Below are 25,079 nucleotides of genomic sequence, written 5' to 3'. Positions count from 1 at the left end.
CGTGGCTAGATACTAGGCCAACGGAGCTTAAGCTACACCTACCACCAAGAAGGAGGATGGCGACCAAGGGAAGGAGCAAATGGCCCTAATTTAATGGAAAAGCGGAGGGATATGAGCTCTGGGAAGAGCGCATGCTATGTTGCATGCACGGCGCGGGACTCAAGGCCGTGATCTTGGCGGCCCCCGCGGGGCCACTGACGGCGGAGGACCAAGCCCAAGACGACAAGCTTAATGCGGACGCATACTGTGAGTTGGCGCCGCTGCTCGACGATACGAGCTTGGGGCTAATATTCCGCGACACGAAGGACAAAGGCAGAGAAAGCCTGGGAGTGTTGAGGGAGCATTACATCGGACGGGGAAGGCCCCGAGTAGTGTCCCTCTACGTAACGTTAACGGCTCTGAAGAAGGGGCACACAGAGACGATGACAGAATACATCATCTGAGCTGAGCAGATCATGACGGCGCTCAAGAGTGCAGGAGAAGCACCAGGTGAGGGGCTAATGATGGCGATGGTGATGAGAGGACTATCGGAGTTGTACAGGCCGTTCGCGCTACTGGTTAACCATGGTTCAACGGACATGACATTGGGGCAGTTCAAAGTCAAGCTGCGGAACTTTGAGGCCTCAGAGGATATCCACCCAGATGCCGCGGAAGCGGGGGGGATAGCACTGAAAGCCCGAGCAACACAGAGGGAGAAGGCCAGGCCCATGACGGAGCTGACGTGTTGGCGATACGGAGAGAATGGGCATCGGAGGGATAACTGCAACAAGACGGTCTGGTGCAACTTCTGCAGATCATCGGGGCACACAGACAAAGAGTGCCGAAAGAAACGAGACCAGAGCGCCCGATACGCACATGGGCAAGATGTCGGCCATAGACAAGGCGGCGCCCATGGACAAGATGGCGGCGACGGACGAGGACGAGGCTACGGACAAGATGGCGGCGATGGACGAGATCGCGGCCGCGGCCAAGATGGCGACTGTGGACGAGATGGCGACTACAGACAAGATGGCGGCGACGGAGATCGGGAGACGAGTCGAGATGACGCCCGGAGAGCGGCAAGACGAGAGGACTTCATTTTTTGGGCGCGGACTACGGGCGTCACCCGGCCAACGCAGCACCGGCAGTTCCCGAGGAGGGGACTGATCGTGGACACAGGTGCGTCGTCCCACATCATCAACGACAGGAACAGTTTCAAGAACTTCGATAAATCCTTCGAGCCCGAGGGACACAGCATGGAGCTGGCAGACGGGAAGCGCACCTACGGGTTGGCGCAAGGGAGAGGAGACGCACAGGTACGCCTTATAGACAGTAAGGGACGCCGGTGTACAGTGACGTTAAAGGACGCTCTATAGATACCCTCGTTCCCACAAGAACTATTCTCAGTCAAATCTGCTACTGCTAACGGTGCCGAAGTGTTCTTCAGTGAAGGTAAAGATGTTCTTGTAGAACGAGATGGTACGCGGTTTAACATCGACGTATATGGGAGAATGTATTACCTACAAACGGAGGTCATTGCTATAGCAACATAAAAGGTGCTTACAGGTCTCTCCCAAGGCCAGCTTTTGGTAAATCCGATCATCAATCGATTCTTCTTCTACCGTCATATACTCAGAAGAATAGACAAATCAAACCGACGGTACGCTCCACTCAATGTTGGACTAAAGATGCTGAAACACTATTACAAGGGTGTCTCGACGCCACAGACTGGTCTGTTTTTAAATGTGAGGACATTGACCAATACTGTGACGCTGTCATTGGATATATCAATTTTTGTATTGACTTGTGCATTCCCCGCAACGTGGTTAAGCAATACTCAAACCAAAAACCATGGCTTAACTCTGATGTTAGACTCAAACTTGCTGAACGAGCTACTGCTTTTAAATCTGGGGATGCAACCAGTTATAAACTGGCTAGATACTCGCTGGAGCGGTCAATAAGAGCCGCAAAGCGCTCCTATGGAGAACGTATTGAAGGACATTTCTCTGGCAGTGACCCCCGTCGGATGTGGCAGGGACTGAACACTATCACTTCCTACAAGCCCAGGGGCCTCGCCTCCGCTGAAGGTGATCACTCGCTTCCCAGTAGACTGAATAACTTTTACTCCAGATTTGATGAAAATAACACAGAGCGTCCTGTTTTTATTCCTTCCAACGGCAGTGACTTGTCTGGGCTGACTGTCACAGAACATGAGGTGCGCAAGGTCCTGTCCAGTACTAAGGCTAAGAAAGCCACTGGCCCGGACGGCATTCCTCCCAGGGCCGTCAGCCTCTGCTCTGAGCAGCTTGCCCCTGTGCTCACAGACCTTTTTAATATGTCACTGGAGCACCGCCTTGTTCCAAGGAGCTTCAAGGAATCTACTATCATTCCGGTTCCCAAGAAATCACCTGTGACTTGTCTTAATGATTACAGACCTATTGCTCTAACCTCAGTTTTAATGAAATGTTTAGAGCGGCTAGTGCTGAATTATATAAAAGGTCAGATTCCTACCTGTCTTGATCCCTGGCAGTTCGCCTACAAGAAAAATAGATCAGTAGATGATGCTTTTTCCTTAGCTCTTAATCCTGTGTATGAACACTTAGATAAGAAAAACTCCTATGTTAGAATGCTTTTTATCGATTATAGCTCTGCTTTTAATACGCTTATTCCATCTAATCTGATCCACAAACTTCAGTGTCTGGGTCTATGCGACGCCATCTGTGAATGGATTCTTAGCTTTTTAATTTTGAGACCTCAAAGAGTCAGGATTGGAAACAATATGTCTGATGAACTTGTTTTAAGTACTGGTTCTCCACAAGGCTGCATTCTAAGCCCTTTACTGTTCTCTCTCTGCACTCATGACTATACTGCTTCCTATGATAACAATCTGATAGTAAAGTATGCTGATGATACCACGGTCATTGGGCGTATAAACTCAAACGACGAGTCATTTTATAGATCAGAGGTACAGAACCTAGTTAGGTGGAGTGAGACCAATAACCTCACTCTGAATGCTTCCAAAACGAAGGAGCTAGTCATCGATTTTAGACATAGCAAGGTATCCCATCTCTCCATTACCATAAATGGCTCAGAGGTGGAGATGGTGAGCAGTTTTAAATTTCTCTGGGTCACTATTTCAAATGACCTGAGCTGGCACTCCAATACCAGAACCATTGTTAAAAAGTCCAAGCAACGTCTTTTGTTTCTCAGGAAACTGAAAGAGTTCACAAATAACAGGGTGATTCTACACAACTTCTATCGCTGTGTGATCGAGAGCGTCCTTACTTCCTCCTGTACAATATGGTTTGGTAACATCACAGACCAGGAGAAGAAATCTCTGAATAGAATTGTGCGTCTTGCACGCAAGACAATCGGGTCTAGCCTGCCAGCTCTAGAAGAGATCTATGGTGCCAGGCTGCTTTCCCGTGCCTCTGGCATTATCAACGACCCCTCTGGTCACCCAGCCGCAGGCCTCTTTGTCCCCCTCCCCTCGGGCAGACGTTACAGCTCTATCACATGCTCTACCTCTCGGTTTACAAAGAGCTTTTTCCCCAGTGCTGTGCGGAGCCTGAATGACTCCAAAGGCTAGTTTTGTATTTTATCCTATTTTGTTTCTGTGTTTTTATTAGTTTTATTAGTCAGGTTTGTGGAAGCGCTGTTTTAACTATGATATGCACTTTTAGGGGATGTTCGATATCAATTTTAGCATTTGTCCTTTTTATACTGTCTGTGTTTTTACATATTTTTCCTGTACTGTTTACACAGTGTTTGCTCATGTACCCGTATTACAATGTGGATTCGTCCATACATGGCAATACAAATCTTTGACTCTTTGACTTTGAGTGCAATAATAATGACAAATGTAATGTGACTGTCAGTCATGACATCCAGACGTGGCATGAAATTATGGGTCATTGTAATCACGAGTATTTACTAAAGCTGCAAGCAGTGACAGACGCACATTAAAGGTGAAAAGCAAAGAATGTGAAGTTTGCATAAGGGGGAAGTTTACTCAAACAAGGAACAGGGACCCCACGGAGAAGGTAAAGAGACCACTGGAGCTAGTTAACACTGACCTAGTCGGTCCAGTAAGGAATGAGTCCATAGGTGGCTTTAACTATGTACAGTCCTTTACAGATGTGGGTACAGGCGTAGTGTTCGTCTATTTCCTTAAAGCAAAGAGTGATGCACTCCAAGCCACGGAAAAGTTCCTTGCCGATGTAGCCCCCTATGGGGACGTAAAATGTTTGAGGTCAGACAACGGGACCGAGTTTACAAACAGAGAGTTCCAATCACTGCTGAGAAAGAACAGGATCAGACACGAGACGTCATGTCCATACTCCCCACATCAGAACGGGGTAGCAGAGAGGGAATGGCGCACCCTTTTTGAAATGGCCAGGTGTAAGCTAGACGATAGTAACATACCGAAGAGCCTGTGGCATTATGCGGTACAAGAAGCCGCTTACACCAGAAACAGGTGTTTTAATAAACACATGGGCACCACCCCATATGCAGCAATGACTGGGAAAAGATGTAATCTAGCCAGAATGCACAAATTCGGATCAGTGTGCTATGCTTACCAGCAGGACAGAGGCCAGCTTGAGTCCAGATGTGAAAAAGGGCTCTTTGTAGGACACGACAGAGGGAGCCCAGCACTCCTAGTCTACTATCCCGATAAAGGGAAGGTGCAAAAGCACAGACTAGTGAAATTTGTCACCAAGACAACGTGCGAAATCGAGACACAGACAGAGGAGCCATGGCTGGACGGGATAAGGTATGGAGGGACAGAGACACCACAGCCTAGCGTACTGAGCACAGGCGTGCAAGCAGACAGCCAGCCACCCCCAGAGGGCGATGACGAGGAGCACCCGAGGGTGACGTCAAGTGCCCCAAGCAGTGGGAGGTATCCCTCAAGGGAACACAAACCCCCAAAATATCTGATAGATTATGCCCGGAGAGGAAGTGACGAGGATGACAGTACACTCGCCAATATTGATTACTGCTACAGAGTGGTGTGTGGCGTGCCTCAGTCTTTTAAGGAAGCCATAGTGTCCCCAGAGTCGAGTAAGTGGGAGAGAGCGATGGACGAGGAGATGAGGTTCTTAGAGGACAACCACACCTTTACCCTCACAAAATTGCCAGAGGGCAGACAGACAGTGGGAGGAAAATGGGTGTACTCAATCAAGGAAGGGATCGAAGGCCACGAAAAGTACAAAGTGAGATTTGTAGCTAAGGGTTTCAGTCAGAGGGAGGGGATAGACTATGGTGAAACATTTTCCCCCACCGCCAACCTGACCAGTGTAAGGGTAGTGGTTCAGAAAGCAGCTGAGGACAATCTGATTTTACATCAGATGGATGTGAAGACAGCCTATCTGCACATACCCATAGATAGGGAGATATATATGGAACAACCTGACGGTTACGAAAAGAAAGGGGGAAAGCTATGAATTCTTAAATTGGGTGTAGTTCCCCATTATGTAATGAGTTTTGAATATGTTCTCCAGTGATGACACTGAATTATTGTGTTGATTACACCTCAATGAAATGATACAGTAACGACCACGGATGCCTCACTAGCCCTTGGCCAATGGGTTGGACCCTTTAGTTGACTGGTTAGTGCTTTTGTGTGGCAGGTGCAGGATCAGATCTACATTGATGTGGACAGTGATGCTGAGGATACACAGAATGTTTACGAAAATACAGATGAACAGAATGAAAGGTATTATTGATTACCATTATACATCTATATAATCAAATATTTCCTCAACAATTTCAAAATTCATGATTCCCTCAACTAAATCATGGATTAACATTCATGTTGTCTCTCTCTCTTTTGTGTGTGTGTGTGTGTGTGTGTGTGTGTGTGTGTGTGTGTGTGTGTGTGTGTGTGTGTGTGTGTGTGTGTGTGTGTGTGTGTGTGTGTGTGTGCGTGCGTGCGTGCGTGCGTGCGTGCGTGCGTGCGTGCGTGCGTGCGTGCGTGCGTGCGTGCGTGCGTGCGGACTATAGAGGTGTGCACAGATTATTGGAGAAGAAACAGGAGGCAGTGAAGAAGTACCTGGACAAACACAGAAAGAGGATCAGACTGGTTGTTCTCCTGGTCTTAGCAGCAGGTAAATAGTCAAACGATCCCCTTCACCACACAGCAACCCCGTCTACAACTATGAATGGTAAATGGTAAATTTTCTATCCAAAGTGCTTTACAATTTCATTCCTCACATTTTACCCATTCACTCACACATTCACCCATGACGGCAGAGGCAACCATGCAAGGTGCCAACCTGCTCTTTGGGAGCAGTTAGGGGTTAAGTGTTTTGCTCAAGAACACTTTGATGCGCTGCCCGGGAGGAGTGGGAATTGAACTGGGAACCTCCGGATTGCCAGACGCCTGCTCTACCTACCACTGTCGCCCCAGAACTATACCTACAAAACCATTAGAATAAAGATTCTCACCAGATAATTTGTAATTTGTTGTATTGTTAACTAGCTAACGTTTGATATTGGCTGATGTACAGTATATTTCCTCAGATAGCTGGTATATTTTGAATTTTGATATAGGCTTCATTATAACTGGCACCAAAGTCTGGCACCAAGCAGATCATAGAATGCTGGTATTCTGACGTGATGACCCTTCCTTCTTTTATAGTTTCCATGGTTATAATTTAAGTTATAAACGCTTTCTGCTGCTGCACCTGCATCGTGGTTTTTGTGAATAAAAATGCATCAACCCCGTTTCATGGGCCAGTGGAGGAGCTAGGACCGATTATATCCGGTTTTAAACTGTAAGGTTGGATTTGTAGGAGTCTCAGTCAGGAAACAATAGGACAGCTGGACATTTTGTGACAGAAAGTCACCCGTTTTTATTGCACACTCTGCACTCACTCCTAACAACACAACAAGTGCACTTACTGGTCGCAGTGAAGTCCCGTTATCACCCGGGCCGTCTGGGTAAAGATGTTCAGGAAAACCTACCAACAGTAGGAGGAACATACAGTTTTGTTTTTAAAGAAAAACCTGTTTAAGTCTTTAGTTTGAAAGGAGCTGAACACTCAGCAGGGATTGGAGGAGGGAAGGGAAAGGAAATGGGACCTTTCACAAGAGCCACGTGTGTGCGTGTGTGTGTGTGAAATACAGAGATAAGAAACTACCTTGCATTTGGGGCCCAATCCTACTTATGAATGAGCCTACTTATGAATGTTGCGACATGCCCGGACTCGCCTTTGAACCTGACTTTGGGGGCTTGCGGTCTGGCGCCGATAGCATTGTCCAATAGGGAAAGCGAATATTACTATGATTCAAACGCAGGCTTAAAGGGATATACCGTGTATATATAAATAATATACAAAGTATATAAAACAATAAATGTAGATTCTCAGCTTTAATCTGGCCCTTCACAACAGTAGTAGTAGTAGTAGTAGTAGTAGTAGTAGTAGTATTAGTAGTAGTAGTAGTAGTAGTAGTAGTAGTAGTAGTAGTAGTAGTAGTAGTAGTAGTAGTAGTAGTAGTAGTAGTAGTAGTAGTAGTAGTAGTAGTAGTAGTAGTAGTAGTTGTTGTTGTTGTTGTTGTTGTTGTTGTAGTAGTAGTAGTGGCAGCAGCGGTGGTGGTGGTGGTGGTGGTGGTACAGTAGTAGAAAGTTAGCGTGAACTTGTTCCATGTGCATTACTGGTGACTCCACATGTATCGGAGGAGGCGTATGGTACAGTAGTCTACCCCCTCCCCAGGCCGACAGTAGAGCAGTGCAACGACCAGGAGGGAGAGATAAGGATAAGATAAGAGATAAGGAGATAAGGATAAAAAAAAAATATTATATTCAGGTCAATACGGTAATGCAGTATGTCATTTACAAATTCATTCCAGGTTTTGTTGCTATGGTGATAGCGGCATGTGTTTTAAACTTCCATCGTGCGGTGGGGCTGCTGGTCATTACCTTAGTAACCGCATTCTTCCTGGTCTGGGATTGGTTGATGGAGTGCTATGGTGACCGGGCATGGGAGGCACTCCAACCTGTCAGGGACCTCCTCAGGAGAAACTGGAGGTGGCTGAGATGGTGAGGAATGTCTTTCTATGTGGTTGAACCAATAAGAGAAGGATTAGACCAGGGGGTTCCAAAGTTTAACATTCCATGTCAAGAACCCCAAACAACGCTACATTACGCTCTAGACCAGTGGTTCCCAAAGTCGGGGTCGCGACCCAAAAGTGGGCCGCGAGCAGCCACGGGAGGGCCGCAAGATGATTTTTTTTTTGTCAGGCCACTGAACTTAGAAGCAGGCCAGGACAGTGTTTCTAGTTGTATTCTAAAATTCTATTCTATTGTATTCTAAAATGTGACTATATGGTTTTATATTAACAAACAAAAACTAAAAATCTACTTATTTCAACAAACATTTCAAACTAAATAACAGATTATGCACATAAAACGCTGAAAACAACCGAAGCAACAATAGTATTTTAATGAGGCTATTATTATTATCATTATTATTTTGCAACAAGTTAGCCCTCTCATAAATAGCACATATAAATGAATAACTAACTTGCACTAACTTAATAGGATTGAAGTGATATTTGGCTTAAGAAATCGGTCGCCTGGCAAAAAAAATATCTAAAAAGCCTGACGATGTGCATTGGGCCGCGGCTCTCTGACGCCTTATTTTCTGGGTCCCGGCCTGAAAAGTTTGGGAACCCCTGCTCTAGACCACCATTTGATAAACTGTGTCCCAGGGACACACATGTGCGATTATTAACACAAGCTTTGAAGAAGTCAGCACCACATGACACCAGCACTTTACAACAGTGATTACCAAGCTAGTTACCTCGAGATGACATGTTCAATACATGTTCAATACTTTAGAACAGTGATTGCCATGCTAGTTACCTTTAGATGACATGTTCAATGCTTTAGAACAGTGATTTACCAAGCTAGTTACCTCTGGTATCATGTTCAATACAATCAATGCTTTAGAACAGTGATTTCCAAGTTTCCAAGTACATAACTTTAATGTTGTGTTACTCAGCCCTGTAGCATTTTCTCTTTAGCTCATTCTATCTCTGTGAGTAAGTGTAGGCTGGTAAGGGTATGTGTTATAAACTTTATTTCTAGGTGAAATGATCAATTCTGGTGTTGAAGCTTCACTAACAAGTGACAACCTTCTTACACCCTGTCCATTCTTCTCTCAACCCTCTTCTCCCACCTTCCTTCCTTCCCTCCTTCCTCAGGGTGGTGTGTGTGGCGCTGGTTGTGGCGGTGGTGTGCTGGCTGGTGTTGGACACGGCCAAGCAGGGAACCAGACCACTGGTGTCCTTTGCTGGGCTGATCTGCTTCATCCTCCTCATGCTGGTCTTCTCAAACAACCCCTTCAAGGTAGGGACACACACACACACACACACACACACACACACACACACACACACACACACACACACACACACACACACACACACACACACACACACACACACACACACACACACACACAGGCCCGGACAGGCCATCGGGAGCACCGGGAGTTTTCCCGGTGGCCTGGCCCAGGGGCGGAGCTAGGGGGTGGCTACCTGGGCTCAAGCCCCGGATGTATTCTGAAAAGCCCAGAATCTATTTAAAAAAAAATTAAAAAAAAATTAATTTTTTTTTTTTTTTTTTTTTTTTCAATTCATCATTGTTACATGAAAATATTTTGCACCAGATTTAGCAGAAGCTAATTTCCATCTGTGGTCTATCCAGCTGCTAACTGTATTTGAGTGAGTTAAGTCTTGGTGTTATGGTAGACTCAGACCTAAGCTTTAAATCACAATCAACAAGTTGACAAAAACTTAATTCTTCCACCTTAGAAACATAGCTAAAGTATGGCCATTTATAAATCAAAAGGACGCTGAAAACCAGATCCATGCCTTTATCTCAAGCCAAATCGACTACTGTAATGCACTCCTTACCGGCCTCCCGAAAAAATACGATGATAACTATTTTATTGCAATGCACTATTGCATTATTTTATTCTATTTTACTAACTATTTTATTGCACTGCACTATTTTACTTTGTATCAGTGAATCATAGACGCCTGGCCATAAGAGCATTCGGAGCAGTGTATTATCGAGTATAAATAAAGATTGAATGAATGAATGAATTTCTGCTCTCCCACTATTGAACTTGGGGGAGCAAAGGTATGATCTTGCTCCACCACTTTTTGATTATATGAAAAATATGATATATCCCCCCCCAATATATAAATCTAACCATAACTACGTTATGGTTAACTGAGTTTTATAGTGAAAAGAGCAGCTTTATTGGTCAAGATTGAAGGCTCTATATTGCAGGAAATTGCACGTACAGGTTCATTAAATTCAAAAAAAATCTGTCGTGGAGGGGGTCGTGCCTGACCCCCTCCAAACCTCCCCTTGCCTGACCAAAAAGAATAAAAAAAATTAAATAAATAAATAAAAAAAAATTAAAAAAAAAAAAAAAAAAAAAAAAAAAGGGGGGGCCCATCTGGGCTAAGCCCCGGATCTCCTACAATCCTAAATCCGCCCCTGGCCTGGCCTGCACAGATTGTGTGGCCAGGTCATTGTTTCTAGTTGTGGCGGCGGCGCGGCGCGATAGTTAGATAACCTAGGTGGGTGGGGAACAACCAGGATTTCACTGTCTGCGACAGAGTTGGAGAACTATCTGACTCTCTCCCTCACGCGGATCACACACACACACAATGGAGCCGTGCTGCCGCTTGTGATTGGTGGAGGCGGGACCAGGCGATACAACTGATTGACAGCGGAGGCGGCGAATGGAATGGCAGACGGCACTCAGATGCAGAATAACAGCCAGGCAATGAGCCAGGTAGTGAGGGACTCAGTAGAGATCAGAGAGCAAAAGTCAATTAACGTTGATGTCAAGATGGACAGTGGAAGAAAGAGAAAGGGTGGAGGAGAGAGGGATAAAACAAAGAAAAAGAAAGGCCCTTACAGGAGAGAGTGGTTAACTGTATTATAATAGTAAATAGAAAAATATGTTGTGCTCTTGCTTTTTTCTTTTTGAAGGTGGAGAGAGTAGCATTGCTAGTGCCACAACAGTTTTATTTGAGGTCCATAACAGTACATTGTACTAAGCAATTGTTGGCTCTTTAGTTTGTGATTCACATGCACTAAAATTCACCAGAATGCAGGAAATTAAGTCTTTGTAACAAAAAAATTCCTGGTGGGGGACCCCCCGCTTAAAAAGTGGCCTGATTGGGGCTATATTTCGTGCTATATCTCCCAGTATGAATTATTTCCCCAGTCCGGCCCTGCACACACACACACACACACACACATGAATAAGCCCCTTCTGTAAAGCATTAAAGGAAAGTTGCAGGTTCTCAATAGCTACAGTAGCTATACAGAATCAGCAATACAATACACAAGTGTCATCAGCATAGAGGTGGACTTGTCAGCCACTTACAGAAGACACATGTTGCAGGTGTCTTGGCGTACCTTGCTGTGGGGAGTGGGGCTTCAGTTCGTCTTTGGTCTGCTAATCCTCAGGACCACAGCTGGCTTCACTGCAGTAGAATGGCTGGGAAAACAAGTAGAGGTATGTAGAACATCTCTGTACACCTGAACCTTATTTACTTGGGCTCATAAACATTTTAGGCAGCCTGGTACTCAAGCGGAGGAGAGGTCATCTTGTCGTAGGACCCAGGCTCATGAAAACACAATAACCGATTAAAGATAAGGCTGTACCTTATCAGGGACGCGGGAAGGGGGGGTGCGGCGGGGGCTGCAGCACCCCCTGCTGGCGGGGAGTGTAACTGCAACTGCAAGGTTGTTTTGGCTTTTATTCCATTGTAATACCGAGGCTACTCAATGTCACAGAGCGGAGCGGCACTGCAGATTTACCCTACTCTTGGAATTCATTGCCAGATCCTCATAGGGGCGCTGTCTCGATAATGCAGTGTTATTAAAGCAGCGTGTAGCCGACGCATTAACCAGTTGGGATTCGAATAGACGCGGCCTGGAAGCGTCAACGCGGAACTGGAAATCCGTTGGTAAAAAAATAGCGGCCTGGAATAGTTTTTGGGACGCTCAATTCGCAGTAAAGGTATATATCTGCGGTTTCCCTGGCGGATGGCGAACAAGCCAGCAGAACTATCCGCTGAAGTGGAGAGCTGCCTGTCGCCCATTCTAACGCAGGAGTCCTGGACCCTTGAGCAGACGCGACAGGTAAGGTAAGCGATTTTAGATGTATCACTTTGGAAGTGTGCGGCTGTTGTCCGAATACTAGTGAACATTGAAAAATAAAGGAACGACATTTAGAGATGTCCCCGTCGTAGCGTTCTGGTGCGCAACAGGTGGGGTAGGCTGGGCAGAGATGTATGCATCAAAACGGTTACATTGTTTGTCTCGCCCGCTCCGCAGAGCTGAGCGTGAGAGCGCGGAGTTGGGCAGTGGTCTCCTCTAGTGAACGAGAGTGTTGGTTTACCAGAGTGGTAAACCTATGACGTTATTATTATATCACTTATCTCAGCACCCCCACTGCTGACTGACGTCCCGCGGCCCTGTACCTTATCTGTATGTACCCAACAAATCCATTAAGACAACTGCATATGATGCCAAATGGCTGATTTTAATTGCCAAGAATTAGCCTGCATGTGGATTTGTTGGAATCATGTGTCCTAGAGAATGCTGCAGTGATTTGTAGAACGCTTACTTTGACCTTTCACGTAATGTGGCTACATTGATTTGCTGTGTCTGGCAAACAGTTCGAATCCCAACTGGTTAATGCGTCGGCTACACGCTGCTTTAATAACACTGCATTATCGAGACAGCGCCCCTATGAGGATCTGGCAATGAATTCCAAGAGTAGGGTAAATCTGCAGTGCCGCTCCGCTCTGTGACATTGAGTAGCCTCGGTATTACAATGGAATAAAAGCCAAAACAACCTTGCAGTTGCAGTTACACTCCCCGCAATATTGTCACAAGGAAAGATGAAATTACCTACCTGGGTTCCATCCTAGAGGCTAATCTCTCCTGTGACAAAATGGCATCCAATGTAATAAAAAAAGTCAACCAACGAACTCGATTCTTGTACCGGATCTCCTCTCTGGTAAACAAGAATACCCTGAAGACTCTGGCAGGAGCACTCATTCAGGGGTACTACGACTATGCTTGCACCTCATGGTACCAAAGCACCTCAAAGGCGCTAAAAACAAAATTACAAACATCTCAAAACAAACTGGTCAGACTACTACTTGACCTTACTCCTAGAACCCACCTCACCCCTGCCCACTTTGACAACCTAGGATGGCTTAGAGTAGACGACAGAGTACAGCAACTTGCAATGGGCCTGGTCTACAAGATACACTACACGACCAAGGTACCCATGTACATGTCAAAATACTTCCCAAAGGTCAGTGAATACCACGATCACAACACCAGAGGGAGCTCCACAAATCATGTTAAACCCAGATTCGGCTCAAATAAGGGACTAAACACGTTTCGCAATTATAAATCCTACCCAAAGCTGTAAAGGAATGTGGATCACTACCCACTTTCAAAACCTCTCTCAAGGGACACCTACGGGAGACTGCAATTCAACACTGGCCCCTGTAAATATCCTAACCCAACCCCCTCCAATGTACAGTCATTTACCTAGTATGGTTTTGTCAATAGTCCAATGTACAATTTTGTTTGTTTGTACAGTGTCTCCCCCCCCCCCCCCCTCAATGTACAGTTTTACTTGTTTATACAGTGTGCCCCCCCCCCCCCCCCAACCACCTCCAATGTAAATTACCCAGTATGGTTGTCAATATCCCTAATGTACCCAACCCCCCGGGCCCCCACCCAACCTCCTCCAATGTACAGTTTCTACGTCAAATGTATATACTCCCTTTTCTTGACTCCTTCTGTATCACAAACAGTACTGTATTTGCAAATCTGGTATGTCATAAATGTATAGATGTAGCAGTACTGACTATCTGTATGTCATGTATGTCATATATGTCCTGATGAATTGAAAATGGGGGACCCTGATGTAAACAAGATGAAAGTCTTTCTCTGGTCTGCATCCCCTTAACAATTGTGTGTATTGAGCTGTACTGTATTGTACCCATTCTGCAATCTGTTAATAAAGTTTTCAATCAATCAATCAATCAACATACTGTTGCTGGTCTGGATTGATCCTCTGAGAGTTGAGGTTAAATCTATTCTAGAAGTGAAAGTAAAACTTAAGCTGCTCTGTACTGCGACTCAGATCTATGAAATCGTTTTTATAATGTTGTCTGACTAAGTATTGATAACATATTTTAAAAAATTGTATTTGATGAATGTGGGCAATGATATAAAAAAATTAACTAAGTGGGTTTTATTTCTATAATATATATATTATTTTATTATACAGTAATATGACTCAAAGAATCTCAGTCGACTGAGGGGTCTCTGGCTGATTATATGAATCATTGACTGTTAGGTGATTTGTGCCCCAGCTCCACGCTGGCTGTTAGGTTAAAAAGTTAAAAAAAAAAAAATATTTGTCTCTCTCTCTCCTTCACACAGATATTTCTTTCCTACACGGATGTTGGCTCTAAGTTTGTCTTTGGTGATAGTTACACGGACCACTTCTTTGCCTTCAAGGTACAACACACGTACACAAACGCACCACCACAACCACCACCACCACTACCAACAACAACATGTAGAAGGGTGGATTATCCCTACTTTATGAGAGTAGATGTGCACTGTCACCAGGTAGTGGGAACACAGCAGATCTGGGTCCGGCTGAGTCCCCGACCCTAGTGTAGGGGTATTAGAATCGGGATTTAACAGAGGGAGCGGATGGGGCCTAGGATTTACTAACCTAGGGGTGATGCGCTGGTCCTTCTTGCCCTCCAGGGCGACTTGCAGTAATTCCCCAAACACCCACACTTCCCACAATACCTCCCACACCCTCCCACACCCAGTGGCAGTAGTGATAGATGATATAATTTCTCCCCAAAGCAGTACCTTTCCTTGTTGACGAATGGAGACCTGTCCCAATGGCGTGTAGCTTATTCCCAGCGGAAGAGTACGTCACGTGCTTTCGCGTTTTCTCTGATTGGCCATGTGACCACGGCAGCGCGAGAGAGCTGCAGCGCGGAAATAGGCTGTCTAATGCCTCGCGCTGCAGCGTGGAAATAGGCTGTCTATTGCCATTCTCTAAGACAAACTCTAACCTTAACCAGCTCCTTAACAGCGCCTAAACTTAACCCTTCTAACCATAACCAACTCCGAAACAATGCCTAACCTTAACCTTAACCTTAACCATGCCTAACCTTAACCTTAACCATAACCAACTCCGAAAGAATATTGCCATTCTCTAAGACAAACTCTAACCTTAACCAGCTCCTTAACAGCGCCTAAACTTAACCATTCTAACCTTAACCAACTCCGAAACAATGCCTAACCTTAACCTTAACCTTAATGCTTAAACTTAACCGGCGAAAGAATGCACGTTAAAATAAAAAAAAAAAATTGAAGGGATTCGAACTTGTAACCAACGGACCGCAGGACCGCAGGACCGCAGCGCTGCCAGTTGAGCTAAGCTTTGAATGAAAATCATCTGGGATTACGGCTACATAATGCTGCAAGCTCTGCCGCTCCGCTCCGCTCTGCGGCTGCCGCGCCTGCCGCGGGGCGTGTCGCAGCCAATCAGGGAAAACGCGGAAGCACTCAGGCGTACTCTTCCTCTGGGAATAAGCGTCCCAATGATGCATAGGAAGAAGAAGGGGTTAAACAATAATGTATATTACCCGAAAGGAAGGGGTTAAACAAGAATGCACATTAATGGACACGCACACAGTGATCCCATTTGTACGCCTCTCTTTTATATAGATTAGCATATAATCAATACAAGGCACGATGCATATCACTTAGATCTTACAAGTAGAAAGGTTAATATGCTTTACACTCGTCCGCGGGGGGAGAGAGAGAGAGAGAGAGGGTACTGGCGAGCTCCGCGAGCTACTCAATGGGATTTATTATTATTAAACACACGTGCCGTCTGCACACCTGAATCACATAACCCATGTAACCAAAAAATACAGTGGGCCCACAATTGAAACAAAAGTCCTATCTAAGCCGGCATTCCCCAAAATAACAAACGTCGGGGCGCCCCTAGTCACTGGTGCACGTGCCAGTTCAAAGTATCTATTCTCTTCGCCCTTAGAGGGCACGCTCTCGAAAAGGAGAATGTTCGCCAATAAAGTTCCAGAGCTCGGAGCGCTAACTGTACCTGGCTTGAGTGTACAAACCGAGTGCTGGCCTGCTCCCGCAACGAAGGGGCTGGCTGGGCGGACGTTTAGGCAGGTGACAGCTGGAGTGGCTGTCAGCTAGGCGAATGCTGGAGGCGGGTGCGGTCCGGCGACGTCTGTTGCTGTGTCCTCTGCGGGGCTGGAAGACGGTGGAGCGACGCGCAAGCTAACTGTGCTCCTAGGCCTATACTTGAAGCTAAGCTGTGGGTCAGTGCGACCCCCTTGCCTTCCGCCTATACTATAGCTAAAACGCAGCGCGTGCAATATCCACAGCACTCTCCGGCAGTAGAACGTCTTCTTCTTGATTCAAACGTACCCTAAGCACTAACTGGGAAGCTAAACTATCGCATACGACGTTACAATCCCGCACCGTGACGGGAGTCGTATTCCGCGTGTCTTTATGGTCGGGAGCTCCTGCTCTACACGTCTGCTTCCTTCACTGGAAAAACGATGAAGAGGGTGTCCCGCTGTAAGAGCTCCACCTTCAGCCCGCCTCTTCTTCACCTGCCGTCACCAGCCCAACGTCGCCCCAGCTCCCCCTGGCGGCAGTCCAGTGCCATGTCCAACTACTAAATGTCAGTATTAGGAGGTGGAGAATCAAGACGGGTCAGCAAGTTACACAACGTTATCATGAACACAGTAGAGTACAAGGAATTAGAGTTAGACACATTGAATTATTGTTAGACATATTCAGGTATCTACAAACAGTAACAACAACATACATTTTAAAGACAGTGAGGACAGTGATGAAGATGAAGATGATGATGGTGGCACTGTTGATGATGACAATGATGATCTGGGGGTAGTGTACTCCTGAAAGGCCTTGTAGCACCAATAATCTATTGAAGTCACTCTTCAAGACATTTGTTTATTTCAAATTGCAAGTCAAATAGTACAAATGTTTTTTGTTACGGTGACTTGGCTCAACGTGTTTAGATATCCAGTACCTCTGGGTGACTCTGTAGCTCAGGGGTAGGCCCATATCCTTCACTGTCTAATCTGTACCACCTAATATGTCGCCGGAAGTCATTAAGAAACAAATTATATGGAGACCTTTGAATTGCAGCACTTATTGCAGTCATCTTTGGTTACATGCCTTGTTCTTGGGACAGCCAAAAGGGCCCTGCCCAAGAATTTCAGGTCATGAACTGACTCGTGAGGTATTAGAAGATATAGCCAGGAGGGGTGACAGTGGCTCTGGATGTAGAGCAGTCGTCTTATGCAGGGACGTGCACAGAGAGGGGCAGGTGCTCAAAGGCTGAAAAGGGCACTATACCTGTGTGTGTTTTAACCGAGCCCGATTTTTAAGGGCCCTTTTCGGGCGGGAGGGCCCCCTTTTTATGCTTTTTGGGGGGTTTTGGTGATCAAATATTGAATATTGAACTATAATAATCAGTGCAGGAGCTCACTTATCCTTGAAAGACACTTTTATCACTGACTTAAAAGGCCCATACATCTCCATAAATGTTCATGGGGGAGGGAATAAGTGCTTACCCTACAGACCCCAAGAAGTACTGTATATTCTGTATTGTTTAATATAAATGCATTTTTTATTCCAATACCGATTTGTATTTGAGATTCCCAAATTCCATCGGACTTGACTTCTTCGTGTCCCTCAATGAGTGTAATACCAGCATTCAACTGTATGCGCCACAGCGGTTTCTATCATCATCATCATCACCACCCACGCTATGCATAAAATATAGGTCCACGGAGAGGCACGCTGAGGAGGCCGTGCAAACTGCAATGGAATATGGGGCATCTCTCTCTCTTTACCAAATATTTTGATTCTATCCTGACATTTTTCAGTTGGAAGGGCAGTCTATATGCGTAACGTTAAAAAAATACTTTTTTTAAAAAAAATTCAAAAGGGGCACTTTTTTTATGAGGCTCAAAAAGGCAGGTGCTCAAGCACCCCTTGGGCTCTATGTGTGCACGTGCCTGGTCTTATGATCCGGAGGTTCCCTGTTTGATTCCTGCTCCTCCCGGGCAGCGTGTCGAAGTGTCCTTGACTGCTCCCGATGAGCAGGTTGGCACCTTGCATGGTTGCCTCTGCCGTCGGTGTGTGAATGTGTGACTGAATGCGTAAAAATGTGAGGAACAAAATTGTAAAGCACTTAAGATAAAAGCGCTATATAAATGCACCATTTACCTTTAAAAGCAATTAGTAAAATATTTTTAAATTCTAATGGGAGCTACTGGAGGGACAACATGGGAGTAATGAACTAGGTCAGATGATGATGATAATGATAATAGAGGAGGAAATGGTGGTGCTGATGAGATTGATTGTGATCTCTCCACAGGTGTTGCCTATTATAGTATTCTTCAGCACCGTCATCTCCATGCTCTATTGTGTTGGCTTTATGCCTTGGCTCATCATGAAGGTAAGCGTTGTTTGTGTGCGCGCGTGTCTACTAATGAATGATGAGTTAGTAAAGTTAGTACGAGTTAGACTGTGCAATTGAGTGAGTGAGTGAGTGAGTGAGTGAGTGCGTGAGTGAGTGTGTGAGTGAGTGAGTGAGTGAGTGAGTGAGTGAGTGAGTGAGTGAGTGAGTGAGTGAGTGAGTGAGTGAGTGAGTGAGTGAGTGAGTGAGTGAGTGAGTGAGTGAGTGAGTGAGTGAGTGAGTGAGTGAGATTCTAAGATTCAAGGATGCGTTTAAAATTTAAATTGTTTAAAAATATTATTATTATGGTTATTGTATGCATTTAAGTGTAGAAGACATGGTCTGGTCAATAAATGTATTTTGTCCAGGTGGGGTTCATAATGCAGGTTACCATGGGAACATCTCCAACAGAATCAATGGTTGCCGCTGGAAACATATTTGTGGGACAGGTGAGTGAGAGTTTGAGGATTTTGCATTTAAACAACTCTCTGATGACCTGACCAGTAATGTCTCATGTTTCAACAACCAAATGTATTACGATTGTTATTAGAGATAACCTAAACCATTATCCACAAGTCAATGATCCATGTATCTCTCCCTGTCTCTGTCTCTGTCTCTATCTCTGTCCGTGTCCCTGTCCGTCTCTGTCTCTGTCTCTCTCTGTCTCTGTCTCTGTCCCTGTCCCTGTCTCTGTCTCTGTCTCTGTCTCTGTCTCTGTCTCTGTCCCTGTCCCTGTCTCTGTCTCTGTCTCTGTCTCTGTCCCTGTCTCTGTCTCTGTCCCTGTCTCTGTCTCTGTCTCTGTCCCTGTCTCTGTATCTGTCTCTGTCCCTGTCTCTGTCTCTGTCTCTGTCTCTGTCTCTGTCCCTGTCCCTGTCTCTCTCCCTGTCTCTGTCTCTGTCTCTCTCCCTGTCTCTGTCTCTGTCCCTGTCCCTGTCTCTCTCCCTGTCTCTGTCTCTGTCTCTGTCTCTGTCTCTGTCTCTCTCCCTGTCCCTGTCTCTGTCTCTGTCTCTGTCTCTGTCCCTGTCCCTGTCTCTGTCTCTGTCTCTGTCTCTCTCCCTGTCCCTGTCTCTGTCTCTGTCTCTGTCTCTCTCCCTGTCCCTGTCTCTGTCTCTGTCTCTGTCTCTGTCCCTGTCCCTGTCTCTGTCTCTGTCTCTGTCTCTGTCTCTGTCTCTGTCTCTGTCTCTGTCCCTGTCTCTGTCTCTGTCTCTGTCTCTGTCCCTGTCTCTATCTCTGTCCCTGGCTCTGTCTCTCTCTCTGTCCCTGTCTCTGTCTCTATCTCTATATCTGTCCCTGTCTCTGTCTCTGTCTCTGTCTCTGTCTCTGTCCCTGTCTCTGTCTCTGTCTCTGTCTCTGTCCCTGTCTCTATCTCTGTCCCTGGCTCTGTCTCTCTCTCAGACAGAGTCCCCTCTCCTGATTCGTCCGTACATCGGTCGGATGACCAAGTCAGAGCTCCATGCTGTGTTGACAGGCGGCTTCGCCACCATCGCTGGCACCGTCATGGGAGCCTTCATCTCCTTTGGGGTGAGGGGGAGAATGGGAGATGGATAGCACTTGAGGGGAAAGGAGGGAGGGAGAGGGAGGAGGAGAGAAAGAAGAGAGTAGGAGGAGGATAGAGAGAGGAGTTAAGGGGGGAGGAGGAAGGGCGGGATCACAGTGATGCAGAGACCTGCTGTGGAGGGAGGAGGTGAAGAGAGGGAGAAAAGGAGAATGAAAAGAGTCGAAGACAAAGCAGGGAGTGAGAGAAGAAACACTTTCAAGCCTTCAAAGTGTGCCCCGAATTACACATAATGATGTTAGTCGCAATTTGTTGTAAACAAATTTTTGTGGGAGATCAGCTCGACAGACATGGAGTGAAACCTGGCACTTCCAAAGTGATCCAGTCGATATCTGAGCTGTACCCACAGTGTGAGGAGACCTACAACATGTTGCTTAGCCACGTTGGTGTTTGGCTGGGTTCTGGGTTTGTAGACAGGTTGTGCCTGATGTGGCTAAGCAACCAAACTTAATTATTTTCAGAAGGGTATAATTTATCGGTTACATTAGCTCAGTTATAAGCTCTTGATAACCCTGCACTGGTGTGAACTTCTCCATATTTGCAGGGAAGGAAAGGGCAGCAGTTGAATGTTTGTCATTAAAGTTGTCATTAGAAAAGTTTAGATATATTTGATCTCAGGGGTCACATCAGAAACACCACCATTGTGTTCCTCGTCAGAGAGTACACAGTGTGTGCAAAGTGTTTACAAAAACAATACAAGTGCAGTTATCAAGTGTTTCCCCAACATCATTATATCTTTACATCATTGGTATCATGTCTTGTTAAGCCTTTTTATTATTTGACTGATAATTCAAGGACTGACATGGATGGGGACATGAGACAGCTATTTAAATCTTACAAAAAAAGAGCACGATGTGGCAGGAACACTGTCAAGTCATCACAGTTGTAAAAGCTGTGACTCATATTGTAATTATCTCCACCAGGTGGAACTTATAATATAATATATACTATATAGGTTGGTGGGTGGAATGCCTGGGGAGAGATGTTGCAATTGTGTGTGTGTGTGTGTGTATGTGTGTGTGTGTGTGTGTGTGTGTGTGTGTGTGTGTGTGTGTGTGTGTGTGTGTGTGTGTGTGTGTGTGTGTGTGTGTGTGTGTGTGTGTGTGTGTGTGTGTGTGTGTGTGTGTGTGTGTGTGTGTGTGTGCGTGTGTGCGTGTGTGTGTCGCCAACTAAAAGTCTGTGTTGGATGAAACCTGCCACATAGGTTGACAGCAAGCCAGGGATGTGACTCCTATAATAACTCCTTTACCGTAAGTCTGATTGACACAAAGACATCCATCTATCCTCATTACACAAACGCTGCAAACGCATAACACAAATCAGACTATAAATCAGTGGCGAATCCTTGTGGAAGCCAACGGAAGCCATGCCTCCCTATAAATTTCATATCAAATTATGAAATATGAAATATGAAAAAAAAAAAATTTAAATATATTTTTTTTTTAATATAGTTTACATTCATTTTCATCTGTGCATCTGTGTTTTTTTTTTTTTTTTTTTTTTTTTTGTCTCCCTCTTCTCCTTCTCACTCCCTCTAACACACTGTCAGACTGTGCTCACTACTGCAGCTAGTATAGGAGAGAAGCAGTGGGTAGGTCTCTTTCTCCAGGCTTCCAGCATTATAGAGTGAGTCCAAACTCCAAATCCGATCCTAGCCAATCAGATTCGAGCTGACTGCCACTGGCCACACCCTAAAAGTTTAAAACGGAGCTGGGAGGAAGACGTTCAGCATAATATTCCACCTGGAGGCGGGGCAGGTGCCATATTTTCCCCTCTGCACTCTGAACATTGTATTAACCCGTAACTGTTCCCACGGGCCGAATATTGCCCCGATCCTCGCGAGATTAAATCCACGGGGACCTCTCGGCGTGCCGAAGCTTTTCCTAAATCACTTCCATCATCGAAAACGAGGGGAAAAGGTCGGCTCGCGACCCTGAAAATGTCGCGTGATTTTAAAAACGCTGTATTAAGTGAGCCTATTATGGGATCCACGCGAGCTTTCTATCGTGGAAACATCTGGGCGTCCCGCAACTTTTACTGATTCACATGTAGCCCCTAAAATGCTTAGAAAAGGAAAACAGAAAGCGTGGAATAAACTCGCCGAAACGGAAAAGTGTCCCACGGGCGCGCCGTGATTCCGATCCGCGTGAAAATATTCACGGCCATAGAGGAGACCGTGGGACACCTTTTTGCAACCGAATATGTGTCTCGAATTTGCTCCCACGCGGCGCGCAAAATCGCGCAAGGAAAAATCGGACCAAAAATTAACCAATGCTCCAGCAGTATTAATGACCCTGATGTAAACAAGACAAACGTCTTTCTCTGGTCTGCATCCCCTTATACAATTGTGTGTGAATGAATGAAAACTTTATTAACAGATTGCAGAATGGGTACAGTACAGTACAGCTCAATACATACAATTGTTAAGGGGATGCAGACCAGAGAAAGACTTTCGTCTTGTTTACATCAGGGTCCCCCATTTTCAATTCATCGTAAATGTGTATTGAGCCGTACTGTATTGTACCCATTCTGCAATCTGTTAAATAAATAAAAATAACGTTTGACTGGCCGCCGAGCCATACTGTAGTGTACATGGTGACTGCTTGACTTTAAAAAAAAAAAAAAGTATTAATAAAAATATTGAATTTTTTTTTTTAATAATTTTTTTTTGGCTTCCCCTGTTATTTTACCCACGCGACGCCACTGCTATAAATTACAATTATACAGCACAATTATAATAGTACAGAAGAAGTTTGGCATCCAACCCGAGTGCAAAAGTAACAGTAAAGTGCAATACAATGTACAGGTGTATAAATGAGTACTATTGAGTAATAGTGCTAATCAGATGTATACAATCTTCCAATCATTACGAAACTCGCAGCATTCCGGTTGGGGTTTTCCTGTTGCTTCCTGTTTACTACAGTCCCAGGGGGAGGAGAGAGGGAGCGGGGAAACACTAAGGAATATAGATTTTTAAATGGATGAGATGGAAGAAAGAAAGGAAAATGTAATTATTTCTGTAGTTTTCTTTTTTAAGGTACAGTAACACTACCGGCTTTGTTTGTGTTTATTTCACTTAGAGATCATTTTATCACTTTCAAATTGTAGCTCTTGATACAAGGACTGACAGTATGTCAGCTAAATGTGGTTTTGAAACAAGAAATAATTTTATTTAAACTCTGGGGTAATAAGAGCAGTCGTCTGGCAATGCAGAGGGTCCCGGTTCGATTCCCTCTCCTCCCGGGCAGCGTTTAGAAGTGTCCTTGAGCAAGAAACTTGGCACCTTGCATGGTTGCCTCCACCGTTGGTGTGTGAATGGGTAAAATGTGAGGAACAAATTGTAAAGCGTTTTGGATAAATGCGCTATATAAATACACCATTTACCATTTATATTGACTTTTTTTCCATGACATGTTTGATATAGTCACAAGAATCCAGACTAGATTGACTGAGAACTGAGCGGTATCTGAGGGGAAACAGCAATAGCGACTCTTCGTCACCAATCTTCTGACATCAATTTCATTAGCAGCCTGGGGATTTGAAACTGCATGAGCTTATATTTATCTAACCTCAAAAGGCCACGGCTGCGTTAATGGGAAGGGAAGCAGCCAATAAACAACAGCAGTAATATAGTTTTATCAACCCTTATCAACGACCTTGAGGGCTTAGCAGATGATGACACACATGACCTTTTACTGCCCAAGATGAGGATTATTAACTAGCTCTCTCTCTCTTTCTCTCTCTCCCACTCACTCACTCATTCTGTCTTGTTCTGTCCTTCATTTACCTTGTTTGCCTTGTACTAACTCACACGCACACAAACTCTTTATCTTACTTGTTACGCTCTCTTTGCCTCCACAACACTCTCTCTCTCCCTGCCCCCTCCCCATCTCTCATTCTTTGACCCCCATTCCCCGCTTTCTCGCACTTTCCCATTATCTGCCTCCCTCTTTCTTGACTCCCTCTTTGCCCCAATCCTCTCTCCCCGTTTCACTCTTGCCCTCTCTCCTCCCCCGCCTCTTGTTCTAACCACCCCCCCCCCCCCCCCCCCCCCCACACACACACACACACACACACACACACACACACACACACACACACACACACACACACACACACACACACACACACACACACACACACACACACACACACACACACACACACCTACATCTACCCTCTCCTCATACAGATTGATGCCTCCCACCTGTTGACAGCGTCAGTGATGTCGGCTCCAGCCTCTCTGGCCATAGCCAAGACCTTCTGGCCCGAGACTGAGACTCCTGAGATCTGCTCTAGTAGTGGCCTCAAACTAGACAAAGGGTGAGAGAGGCATGGCTGTGGGTCTGTAGGTGCTGGTTTCTTAAACAATGGGGCGGGAGCCCAAAGTGGGTCATAGACACATTTCCGGTGGGTCATCATGTAACAAGCTTGAAATAATAAACAAACCTGTTCAGCAATAAAGAATGAGAGTACTGGAACAGTGTTAAATTCAAAGTGTTGTATTAAACAAAAATAGGAGAAAACTAAATGGGGCATCCCATAGCAACATACTGTACAACAAAATCATATCAAACCAATAGGAACAGTCCTGTCAGCATTACAGTCCATTTAATTAGCACCAACATAAATGTACACTATTTTATTGTGTTTCGAGCTCAGACTCAACAGTGCACAATTAAGAAACATCAATGAATACAATAATGTTAACAATAGGTAGTAGTAGTAGTAACATCAAAATAAAATATTAAATTAGACTAATTAGTAATATATAATAGTCAATTATTTACCGAAATTGTCTTGCATGTAGTGTATGTGCATGATAAGGTGCAGTGCAGGGTGTGTGTGTGTGTGTATGTCTAATAACAATACGTAGTAGTAGTACGATAAATAAAATAGTAAGTTTCAACAGAAAG

At 45.2% G+C, this 25,079-nt stretch overlaps 1 protein-coding gene across 1 annotated transcript in view; it reads left to right on the top strand.

Annotated features, from left to right (window-relative positions):
- Nucleotides 1–936: 936 nt before the first annotated feature.
- Nucleotides 937–25,079, top strand: part of LOC311222780 (solute carrier family 28 member 3-like) — a gene marked incomplete at both ends in the record, with an annotated part of 42,813 nt that continues 18,670 nt past the window's right edge. The window contains 10 exons of the mRNA XM_084307408.1: nucleotides 937–1,058; nucleotides 1,993–2,066; nucleotides 7,834–8,023; nucleotides 9,190–9,334; nucleotides 11,418–11,531; nucleotides 14,492–14,569; nucleotides 18,528–18,608; nucleotides 18,977–19,057; nucleotides 20,004–20,129; nucleotides 24,356–24,486. Of these exons, the coding sequence (XP_084163534.1) occupies nucleotides 937–1,058; nucleotides 1,993–2,066; nucleotides 7,834–8,023; nucleotides 9,190–9,334; nucleotides 11,418–11,531; nucleotides 14,492–14,569; nucleotides 18,528–18,608; nucleotides 18,977–19,057; nucleotides 20,004–20,129; nucleotides 24,356–24,486 (1,142 nt within the window). The remainder of the gene's footprint in view (nucleotides 1,059–1,992; nucleotides 2,067–7,833; nucleotides 8,024–9,189; nucleotides 9,335–11,417; nucleotides 11,532–14,491; nucleotides 14,570–18,527; nucleotides 18,609–18,976; nucleotides 19,058–20,003; nucleotides 20,130–24,355; nucleotides 24,487–25,079) is intronic.

The sequence above is a fragment of the Notolepis coatsorum genome, assembly GCF_963971535.1.
Source record: "Notolepis coatsorum genome assembly, chromosome: 1".
NCBI classification, from domain to species: Eukaryota; Metazoa; Chordata; class Actinopteri; order Aulopiformes; family Paralepididae; genus Notolepis; species Notolepis coatsorum.
The sequence above is the reverse complement of the archived record's forward strand: the minus strand, read 5'-3'. Positions and strand labels throughout refer to the sequence as shown.